This window comes from Penicillium alfredii, assembly GCF_028826965.1.
Source record: "Penicillium alfredii strain IBT 34128 chromosome Unknown utg000001l_segment0_segment0, whole genome shotgun sequence".
Lineage (NCBI taxonomy): Eukaryota > Fungi > Ascomycota > Eurotiomycetes > Eurotiales > Aspergillaceae > Penicillium > Penicillium alfredii.
In genome coordinates, this window is record NW_026622698.1 from 947,441 (window position 1) to 960,467 (window position 13,027).

The 13,027-nt window shown below is 28.1% G+C and overlaps 1 protein-coding gene across 1 annotated transcript; it reads right to left on the reverse strand.

Moving 5' to 3' along the window:
• Positions 1 to 10,956: 10,956 nt before the first annotated feature.
• NUU61_000342 (uncharacterized protein) lies at positions 10,957 to 12,823 on the reverse strand (the record flags this gene model as incomplete). The annotated part of the gene is made up of 5 exons (XM_056650926.1): positions 10,957 to 11,131; positions 11,184 to 11,942; positions 12,016 to 12,185; positions 12,241 to 12,355; positions 12,465 to 12,823. 5 exons carry the CDS (start codon positions 12,821 to 12,823, stop codon positions 10,957 to 10,959), a joined length of 1,578 nt encoding a protein of 525 aa, XP_056515776.1.
• Positions 12,824 to 13,027: the final 204 nt, after the last annotated feature.

The window sequence follows — 13,027 nt, forward strand, 5'->3', positions numbered from 1 at the left end:
AGATAGTGAGGCATAAGGTTATTCCTAACTAACAGAAGGGGTGGATCAGGTGATATTATATAATCCTAAAGGAAGTTGGACCTTGTGACTTGACCTACCTTACGGTGGAATAATTACGATACTCAATAGAGACCTAGTCGTTTATAATATCGATAATATATAGAGCTACGAAGATGTTATACAATAAATTAATACTCTCGTATCTAGGTAGTAAGATAAGATTTAGTCTTAACGGTAATAAAAATATATATTATTTTCGCTTATTTTTTTCCCTTATTTCTTTACTTAATTAATAGGCTTTATATCTTACTAAGTATATTTTTTATAATTCTAAATCTTCTTCGATTACCTAAAGAAATAAAATAACCCTACGAACCTAGTCTATTATAATATACTATAGTAATATACCTAAAAAGATATCGTAAATCCCTTTATCTAAAACTAACTAGGGCACCCAGCTGAGGGGGCCCCAAAAATACTGAGGGGGGCCCCAAAAATCGGTGGAATATTACGCCGACTTTTGGGGGCCCCCTTAGCTCGCTAAGTCGACTGGGCCCCAAAATATTTTTATTACCTAATCTTATTTAATACACACAAAAAGAAAATTCTCAACTTTATATTATTATCACCTCACTATGTTATCTGCACAGTACGTCCATAGTCCGTCATTCGGACCTCGTTTTCGACGACCAGAAATTATTAGTCCACTATTACACCTATCTAAATTTCTTTGTTTGTGCCGTTTCTAGGTTTTGTATATGATTTAGAACACGGATTTTTTGTATATATTTAATAAAAAATCACTGTAAATATCATAAATATAGAGATATGAGGTTATATAGAGTTGATCCGTGGATAATGAAAGCATTATTAGTAAGAATTTTAATTTTTGCATAAAATATTTTGGGGCCCAGTCGACTTAGCGAGCTAAGGGGCCAGGGCCCCCAAAAGTCGGCGTAATATTCCACCGATTTTTGGGGCCCGCTCAGTAATTTTTGGGGCCCCCTCAGCTGTAACCCGGAGATATCGCAAACCCCTATATCCGAAACTAACTAGACCTAACTAGATAAAGACCTATAGACTACCTAAGAAACGATCGAAAAACTTTAATATCTATAAGAATTATAATAAATAGCTTAATAAATAAGAAGTTAGATTAAATAAGGGAATATTATTAAACCCTTAATAAATTAATAACGAAACTAGGGTTTACCTCCTATAAAAGATAAAGATAAGATTAGGATTTAAAATATTCTAATATTCTCGATTTATTCCTCTCTTTAATAGAGAGAAGAGTAACTCTTAGATCTCTCTTTTATTTTTAAAGAAATACTATAAAAATATCGTAATAAAGAACAATAAATTATTATAACTTTATTATATATAGAATTTATTTACTAGTAAAGATAATAATATTAGTATATTATTAAGAAACCTAAAAAAGAATAGCGAAATATTAATATTTTATAGGCTTATTTTAAAAATTAGACTCTCTCTTATTAAAGATATTATAACTCTTAAAATCGATATTATAGAATAACTATAAAAAGCCTATTAATACCTAAAATAAGATCCACGAGAGTTTTATATCTTTTTAGACTTATTAGAGCGATACTTCCCTCGTTAAAATAAGAAAGAGAGAGTATTTATAATATTCTCGAAATTTAGCTATAACCTTAAATAATATATATAAGAATATGTATATAAGCTACCTAAAAACTAAGATAAGATAGTATCCCTAGCTATTTATTATTAGGGATTACTATAATTAATACGAAAATAAAAAGACCCTAAAACCCTTAAAGGACCTATAAATAAGTAATTTTAGATAAATCAGTATTAACTAAATTATAAACCTTAGAGACCTAAAAAAAGGATCTAGGAAAGTAAAAGGAACCTAATTAGAAGGAATAAAAAAACCCTCTAATATTATATTTATTAAAACGAAATTTATCTCGCTAATTAGTATCTTAATAAATTAAATAAAAAGACTAATATATAAATAGTTACTTAGATTAAGTTAGAAAACAATAATAAGTTAATCTAAATCCTATATAGTTAACTCTATTATCCTAAATAGGAACTATAACTTATTTTTATATTCTAATACTACTATAAAATAAAGTCGAAATATATATAAATATAGATATCTATACTAAGATTAATATTATTAGTATTAAATTCGCGGAAAAATATAAACTATAAAAAATAAAGCTATTATTAATACTACTTAGAATAGTAGATAATCGAGGAACCTCTTTATATAGTATATAGAAGATACTTATTACGTTTACCGATTCTTAAAGAACTACTAAATTAATAGTTCGCCTTTATCTTACGATTAATAAATATCTTTATAAATAAGGAAATCTAATCTTACTCTTAATAATAATATTTATAGAATATTATATTTATATTTTACTATAGAACTAAAATTAATAGTTTAAAGCTACTAAAATTAAGTTAATACTAATTTAGGAACTCGTAAAAGAATATCGAAAACGTGCTATTATCTATACTATTATAAAACTTCTAGAAGAAGTCTAACTATCTTATAAAAAAGACAAAGAACTAACTATTTATCTTTTAGAAATACTATTAGAACTATATTAATTTATTAATATCTTCTTAATAGAGTAATTATAAATCCTTCTATCTAATAGTTTATAGGATTATATTATTAAGCTAGAAAATAACTATTCTTTATCTTATAGATTAATATATCTTTTATTATAAAGCGAATAATAGATATTATAAATATATATCAACAAAAATCTTATAAATAGAAGGATTAGACCCTTAAAAAGTCCTCCTAGAGTACTAATCCTTTTTATTCTAAAAAAAAAAAAGAGAATTATATCTCTATATAGACTATTAGGGACTTAATAAAATTATAGTAAAGAATTAATATCTTTTACCCTTTATTTTAGAGATTTTAGATCGATTTTTAGGAGTAAAATACTTTAGTAAGATCGATATCTAAAACGTTTATTACTATATTTATATTTAAGAGGGTAAAGAATAGAAGACTACGTTTTATATATATTATAATTATTTTAAGTATATAGTTATACTATTTAGTTTAACTAATACTTCTACTATTTTCTAGAATTATATTTATACCACTTTATAGGGATTACTTAATATCTCTTACGTTATATATTTAAATAATATTCTAATATTCTCCTCGGATCGCGAGTTATATACTTGTTATATCTACTAAATCCTTAAAAAAATAAAAAAAGTAGGATTTTACGTAAAACCTTTAAAATATATATTTTACTAAAAAAGAGTAGAATTCCTTAGATTTATTATAGACTAAAATAATATATTAATAGATTAACGATAGATTAATACTATTATTTTATAGCTAGAACCTAAAAACTACTATAATATCTAAGTCTTTATTAGGTTCTATAACTTCTATCGACGATTTATTTATAATTTCTCTTATATTATAATATTTTTAACTATATTATTTAAAAAGAGCAAGAATAGCAAAAAACCTAGAAATTGCTAATTTATACTTTATAAAAAGATAGCGTTTTAATATCTAATTATAGCCTTTCGTAATATACCCTTATTATAATATTTTAATCCTTAATACTAAATATATATCGAAATAGATATATTAAATTAAAGAATAGCTAGTATCCTTTTTTAGCTAGATAACTAAAATCGGTATTATCTAGTTATTTTTTAGTTAAAATTATTCTCTAGAGTAGAGTTAAACTATAGTATATTAGATTAAGAACTTTTTGTAATTATATATTTCTTTAAATATTAGAGATAGTACTTAGAAAATAGCCGATTTACTATTAAAGTATTATCGGATTACTTAAATCTTTAATCCTTTATAAAAAGAACTAAGCTAAATAGAAAATAGATATATTAATATATATATTTTATACTATTTAACTTTATAATTAAGTATTAATTAGGAAAAACTAATCTTACGGATAGACTCCCGAGAAAACCTAATTCTATTTAAAGGGACACTCTAGGAAAAGAATTACTTATATTATTATAAGAATAGATTATAACTAAAGAGTTACTATTTAGTCTATAGAAAGCTAATATTTAAATAATTATAGTTATAGACCTTATCGCTAAGAAGTCTTAGTTTAAACCTAATAAGGTATCTTTAGAGGAAAGCGATCTCTAATTTAGTACTTATATAATAAAAAATTGAAAAAAGTCTATCGATATAGAAATAGCTAACTAGGCTATCTAAAAAAAACTTATAAAAGATAAAAGAATACCCTAATATAAGATATAGGGTATTTATAAAAGAAAGTATATTTACTTAGTAGAAACTAATACTAAATTATAGATAATAATTAAATAGATCTAAGATAAGGACCTAGAGATATAAAAGCTAAAACTATATTAAATTAGATATTTAAAAGTTTTAAGAATTAGGGTATTAACCCTAAAGGTCTTCTTTAATTTAAGAATTAACTATTTATTTTAATAAAAGAGAATCTTAGAAAGAAGCTACTAAATATTTATTATAATAATCTTTTAGTAGGCTATTTCGGGCGAAATAGGACTAAAACGCTATTAAAAAAAGTTCTACTAGATTAGATTTTAGGATAATATAAAAGAATATATCTAGATATATATAATATATTAAAGAATAATAATACTAAGGTATTATTTATATAATAAACTAGAATCGCTACTAATATTATTATAGTCTTTTAGTAAATTATTAATAGACTTTATTATAAGATTACTACTAAATAAAAATAGAATCTAAAAAATTAATATAATATTAATTATTATTAATAGACTAATAAAATAGTCCCTATTCTTTATTATACTAGTAATAATCGATATTATAGAATTTATAGAATTATTCTATAATAAAATAGAACTATAATATAAACTACTAGATAGAATTATCTCGGATTAAGGATCGCTTTTTATTAGTAAATTTTAGTTAAAGTTATACTATATTAACTATATTAAACTCTATTTTTTAATAGTATTTTATCTATAAACTAATAGCTAAATAGAAAAGGTAAACTAAATACTAAAACGCTATCTTCGCTATTTTATTAACAAAAAATAGATTATATAGCTAAAATTACTTAAAAATATATAATTTATATATAATAACGCCCCTAATATAATAATAAGAAAATCCTTATTCTAGACCTTAATAGGCTATTTACCTAATTTCCGATTATATACTAAGAATAATATATTTTTAAAAGAGGTCCTAGTAATAGAAATATATACTAAAAAACTATAAAAGTTAAGATAAGACTTAATAGAATAATAGCGAAAAATAATAGAAATATAAATAAAATACTATAATAAAACCTATAAAAAGATATTATTTAAATATAGGGATTTAGTCGCTCTATTAATAAGAAATTTAAGATTAAAGATAATAAAGAAATTAGTATCTAAGTTTATCGGACCTCTCCGAATTCTTAAAAAGATCGGATCGTAGATATATTAACTAATTCTACTAAACTAGTATAATCGGATTTATAATATATTCTATATATTATTTCTTGAACCCTAGAATTAGAGGGATAAAAAGCGAAATAATAATAGGAATATACTAATACTAGAGCTATAAGATAATAATAAATAGGAAATTAAAGAAATAAAAAATTATTAATATTTTAATAGGAGATCCTATTTTCTAGTTAAATAGAAAGGCTAGCTATTAGAGTATAATTAGTAGATCCTAAAAAAAGATATAATAAATATAAAAGAAGCTATTATAAAATATAAAAAGTAAAGATAAAAAAGATAAGATATTATTTAAAAAGAAATCCTATAAACTAAATAAAAAGCTACTAAAACTTTACTAGAATAATACTATTATTATTATTATAAAATAGCGATATAAATATAGAACTCTACTTAAAACTTAGGAATAAGAATAGGGAAATTCTTCTTTAACTATTTTAGGCGATACTTAGTATTAGGATTATTAATTAGATTAGAGACTACTAGATTAGGACTATATTTATCTTAGGATACTATCTATAGGGCTATTAGAAGCTTTTATTTCATTACCATCTAGTATATAAAATTACTATCTCTTAGAACTAAACAGAGAAAACGCTAAAACTAGAACTTTTAGAGATACTTCTTTAAGAGATCCTTAGATAAAAAAGCGTAAATAGCTATATCTTAGTAACGAATAGCAATATATATTATATAAACCTTATATTAGGCTTACTAAAACGTTAACGAAATTATACTAGTACTAATAATCCTATTTACTATAGTTAATTTATAGGCGGTAATAAAAAAAGAACTAATAATAATATACTAACTCTATTATATTAAAGGCCTTTATAAGTTTTATTATAGCCTTTCTGGCCGCGATTAGTATATTATCCTTCTATTTATTCTCCTTCTTCTTTTCCTCTCTCTTTTAAAAGTACCTTTAGCTAAAGACTCTAGGAATTCCTTATTTAGCTAATTAAAGATTATCTATAGATTATAGATATCCTTAACTATACCCTCTATAATCTAAATAATATTAGTATAAGTTAAAATAAGATACCGTAGAATATGCTATATTATATAATATATTATAGGCGGAATACTACTAATAGATAACCGAAGCTACTATATCTAATTTATATTTAATAATAAAAGGCGATTTAGAGTCGTACGCCTTAATTTTAGTCTAAAAGTACTTAGTATACTATAAAAAGATAAATAAAATAGTAATAGAACGCGTTAGTTAATATAATAACTAATCTAAACAATAATAATAAGATATAATAATAGTAATAATAACGAAAAGATAACAGAAAATAGTAAGAATAATAAGGAATAAATAATAGAGCGCGATAAATATAATATAGGAAGAGAAAAAAAAAGAAAAGAGTTACTACTCGAAAATATAAATAAAGACTTAAATATATAATTCAACGTATCTTTATTTACTAGTTAACTATATAATCTCTTTATTGCCTTAATAGTAAGATAAACAAAAACCCTACAAAAAGATAAACGCGTTAGTTAAGGCTACCTAATCTTTAGAAAAGGGATAATTATAAAGGGTCTACTAAGACAGTAAGATATAAGATTATTCTTAACTAATAGAAGAGGTGAATTAGGTAATATTATATAATCCTAAAGAAAGTTAGAACTTGTTACTTGATCCACTCTATAGTAGAATAATCACGATATATAATAGAGACTTAGTTATTTATATTATCGATAACGCGTGGGAGTTACAAAGATATTATATAATAAATTGATACTCTCGTATCTAGCTAGCAAGACAAGATTTAGTCTTAATAGTAATAAAGATATACTATTTCTCCTACTCTCTCCCCTTGTTTCTTTACCTGATCGACAGGCCTTATACCCTACCAAGTATATCCTTTACAATAGGTTTATAATATCTATAATTTACTTTATAATAAAGGATATATTAGTCTATAAAATAGAGAATAGTCATTTTCTAGTTTAATAATATAATCTTATAAACTATTAAATAGAAGGATTTATAATTACTCTATTAAGAAGATATCGATAAATTAATATAGTTTAGTAGTATTTCCAAAAAATAAATAGTTAATTCTTTATCTTTTTTATAGAGTAACTAGACTTCTTTTAAGAGTTTTATAATAATATAGATAATAATATATTTTCGATATTCTTTCGCGAGTTCCTAAATTAGTACTAATTTAATTTTAGTAACTTTAAATTACTAATTTTGGTTCTATAGTAAAATATAGATATAATACTTAATAAGCGTTATTATTAAAAGTAAGATTAGACTTTTTTATTTATAAAGACCTCTATTAATTATAAGATAAAAACAAACTATTAATTTAGTAGTTCCTTAAGAATTAGTAAATATAATAGATATCTTTTATATACTATATAAAAGAGTTCCTCGATTATCTACTATTCTAAATAATATTAATAATAGCTTCACCTTTATAATTTATATCTTTCCGTGAATTTAATACTAATAATATTAATCTTAATATAAATATCTATATCTATATATATTTCGACTTTATTCTATAGTAATATTAGAATATAAAAACAAATCATAGTTCCTATTTAGGATAATAGAGTTAGCTACGTAGGATTTAGACTAACTCGCTATTATTTTCTGATTTAATCTAAGTAGCTATTTATATACTAGTTTTTTTACTTAATTTATTAGAGTAATAATTAATAAGATAAATTTCGTTTTAATAAATATAATATTAAAAGGTTTTTTTATCTCTTCTAATTAGGTTCCTTTTCTTTTTTTAGGTCCTTTCTTTAGATCCCTAAGATTTATAGTTTAGTTAATACTAAATTATCTAAAATTACTTATTTATAGATTCTTTAAGGGTTTTGGGACTTTTTCGTTTTTATATCGATTATAGTAATCCTTAGTAATAAATAGTTAAGGATACTATCCTATCTTAGTTTTTAGGTAACTTATATATACATTCTTATATATATCGCCTAAGATTATAAATAAATTTCGAGAATATTATAAAATAAACCTAAAAAAGTATAAAACTCTCGCGGATCCTACTCTAGGTATTAATAGGATTTTTATAGTTACCCTATAATATCGATTTTAAGAGTTATAATATCTTTAATAAAAGAGAGAGTCTAATTCTTAAAATAAGTCTATAAAACGTTAATATTTTGCTATTTTTCCTTAGGTTTCTCAGTAATATACTAATACTATCTTTACTAGTAAATAGATTCTATATATAATAGAGCTATAATAACTTATTGTTTCTTATTATAATATTTTTATAGCATTTTTTTAAAAATAAGAGAGAGGTTTAAGAGTTACTCTTTTTTTTATTAAAAAAAAAGAATAAATCGAGAATATTAGAATATTTTAAATCCTAATCTTATTTTTATCTTCTATAGGAGATAAACCCTAGTTTTATTATTAATTTATTAAGGGTTTAATAATATTCCTTTATTCGATCTAATTTTTTATTTATTAAGCTATTTATTATAATTCTTATAGATATTAAAGTTTTTTAATTATTTCTTAGATAGTCTATAGGTCTTTATCTGGTTAAGTCTAGTTAGTTTCGGATAGAGAGATTTATAATATCTCTTTAGGAGTATTACTCTAATATATTATAATAGATTAGGTCTATAGGATTATTCTATTTTTTTAGATAATCAAAAAGAAAGATTTAGAATTATAAAAAATATATTTAGTAGAGCATAAAACCTATCGATTAAATAAAGAAATAAAAAGAAAGAGTAAAAGTAATAATATATCTTTATTACTATTAAGACTAAATCTTATCTTATTAGCTAGATATAAGAGTATCAATTTATTACATAGTATCTTTATAACTCTATATATTATCGATAATATAAACAACTAGGTCTCTATTATATATCGTGATTATTCTACTATAGAGTAGATCAAGTAACGAGTTCCGACTTCCTTCAGGATCATATAATAGTACCTAATTCACCCCTTCCGTCAGTTGGGAATAACCTCATGCCTCACCATCTTGGTAGACCCTTTACAACAGAATAATATAAGGGGACTGATAGACTATAAAACTAATAATTATACAATAACCATATAAGGTCTAGATTATTATAGAATAAGAACTATTATAGGATAGTGGATCTCCTATAACGCATTATAAAAAAACATAATACCTCCCAATAAACCTATGTCTCTTTTATAAATAAAGATCGCCTTACAATAAAGACAATTGTAAGAAATTATATAATAAACTTATTAGTGATAAGACTAGAAGATATTAACAACAGGTCCCAGATTTATTAGTAATAGAAAGAACTAGGTGTATAAGACAGTCTTTATTATGTATATATTTAGGTCTTTGTGATTGATTATATATTATTACTTAGATACTAACTTTAGTCTTATTCATAGTTCACTTTTGTGATAACCTATCCTATAAATAGGGGAGCTACTTTGGTACTAACCTATTCAGCGTATACTTAACTCGTATATCTTTATAAGTACCTAAAGGATCTATCTATATAAGGCCTAGTATAGTATTAATACAATCAAAGATAAGCTTAAGGCTAACAGTCACCAAAAGAAGTATCACCTTTAAGGACCAACTCACAGTGACTAGTTAGGTACATATAATAATACCTTACCATCTCTATAGACCCTTTACAGCTTCATAAAAAGAGTTTATCTTTTAAACGCTAATTTTGATCACCTCCTTAGCAATAAAACAAAACGACTAAGGTTTTATTAGTCTAAATAATATTTTTCTAATCCTCTAGGGTCTAATCTTAATAGATAAGATATTATTTATATCTCTCTTATTTTCTACGTTAATCTAGGCTTTCATATCGGTTTCATCTTCTTAGGGCTGGATTTCTAGAGGATTCGCTATATCGTAATAGCTAAGATATTAATAAATTATAGGCTAAGCTCCCTGGTAAGATTAGCACAAGTCTTTTGTCTTCTTTCGTCTTCTTTTGTCTAAAACGATTAAAGCGCATTTTCGCGAGGACCTTATCTTTAGCCTTAATCGATTACTTCTTAGGGTGGCTAGATCGAGGAGCACTAATAAGATAGTCATCACGAATAGCTAGAGGTCGTTTATTTAGCTTAAATCCACACCTAATAGCACGCGTATAGATACAGTTAATTGTTTGTGATTATAAGCTAGTAAAACAGATAATCTCATTAGTTGTTTTGCCTATTAACTTAAGGCATAAAACAGATACTCGAGTAGCAAGGTTATGCATACATTTTAGGAGAGATAGGGTAAAAAAAGATAGGAAGATAGGAAATGGCAAAATTTAGAGAGGGGATAGTAGTATAGGTTATATTAAAACAATACTAAATTATATAAATATATAATATTTATTCCAATAGTATCAATAATAATAAATATAATAGGTAGAAAAGGGGCTCCCTAACCACTTAGAGTAGAGGTATACTGATTATTCTATAGGCCCTCTATAGATAGGGAAGTGGTATATGAACTAATCATCTGGGTATTCATCCCTCACATTACTCACAAATGCCCGAACCTCCTGATCCCATCGCTTAAAATGCTTACCAGCGATGGCAGTCAGGTTGTGTGGTAGCTCTGCAAGGTGGGGTACGGTGAGTTGGATATTCTCCTCTGCCACATATCGAACACTTCGATCCTCAACACTGGGAACCAGTTAGCGACGAACGCCATCACAATAGAGACCAGAGAGCCCACAGGACATGGTAGAAACTCTGATGTCGGCCGGCTTGCAAGCGATCAATGCCCATTCTTCTCATCCACTGCTCGCCTGCACCGCACTCGGAGTCCCACCCAGTGATAATAGCGTGGTAATGATATCGACGGTGTCGAAAAACCTGGCCCACCCTGTAACGGATATTGCTGTTCTCCCCAGTACGCCGCCGGACTTGCTTTGGTATCTTATCCGCTGCCCGCATAACGTGGAGGGTCTTCAAGATGTGCTCATACTCAAACAGGTCATGGAAAAGGGGAACAATGTACTGCTCCACAAGGAAGATATCGGATGGAAAGTCGGTAGCAAATAATTCCATTAACCATGGCAACTGATGGCGAAGCTCGATCGGTCGTGAATCACCTGAGAGCAAAATGGACGACCAAAGAGCGGCATACCTTGCGCTCACGATATCCACCGACGTGAAATGTGTATTGGACTGATGGGACACAGAACGGATGGAGTTCAAGATATTTTTGCCGCAGCGCAAGACAATCTCTGAGGCCAACGATTCGCCCAGAAATGTGGAGTTTTCCACGTTCGATGCACCTAAAAATCTCAACTGGTCTCGTAGATCGGCGACCAGAGTCTCCCTGGCCCCCCGGAATGGATCCAGATACATGGGCAAGCCCATGTTCTTATTGCCCAAGGCATTACCATCCATGTCAAAGCCCAACTGGGGAGTGATAATGACATGGACATGCAATGGAAATCCACAAAGGGCGGGCATCCAAACCCAGTTCCTGGGCTACGTGGCAATATATCACTGCTGATATCAAAGGGAGAGAGTTGTGCTCGGGACTCTTGAGAGCCAACCCCAAAAAATTATGCCCGAGGGAATGATACTCCCGACCGGGCTTGATGCCTGTTAGATCGTTTGCGTGTAGCCAGGACGCAATGGCTAGAGCCTTCTCACGTGGAGTGAGGGAGACATCCGATTGAGACGCAAGAAATCGGGAGACAATTCGATCGAGGGCCATCTTGATCTGGTTCCTTGTCAAGAAGCGGCCTGGGTTTAGGGGAACATCGACATGTACTCACCTCATCCAGGTCCCCGTACCCGCTCTCCGGGATAAAGAGGTCGAAGGCACCCAACACTCGATCGAGTGACACCGCCTCTCCGCGCCTAAGTTTCACCCATTCTGGCACTGCAATACTGCGGTGAAGGCATGTCAAAAGCGCGCGGGCATAATAACTTCAACTTGGCCCAATGTACTGGTCAACACGGCAAAAACACAAAATGCCCATTTGCACAAATAGCGCACCTTCTTGCGAGGTGATCCTCCCCGGATTCTACCCGGCAATGACGCAGAAGAGTATCCTTCGCATCGTACCCAAAATCAATAACGGCTCGAAACTTCTCGATGCGCCCTGTCTGGCTAGCAAGGATACTATCCAGAAGTCGGGTTATTGAGAGGTCCACTCGGTATCGTAGTACAAAGAGCGCTTTCCAGTCGACAGAAGACACTGGGCTCGCAAGTTTGCTGGAGATGTCATGTCGTTTATCCCAGGACTTGTAATATGATTGACAGTAGTAGCGCCATAGTAATGGTTCATTCGTCACATCGTGGAACCGGCTGCTGGATTGTTCGAGTGCCGTAGAAGAGCGAGGGGGGAGTGGCATAGAATCGAATGAAGGATCTCTTCTGGAAGATGATTGAGAGATAAAACCATGCCGATGGACGTTGATTTCGGGAGATTGGGGAGAGGAGGGAGAGGGAGGAAGATGGAAAGTAGGGGAAGGGGGAGGGTGTAGATTAACCGAGGTGAGGTCACCCAATCCCAATTTCCAACTCACAGGCTCCTGAAGTATCGAACATCTTTTTCT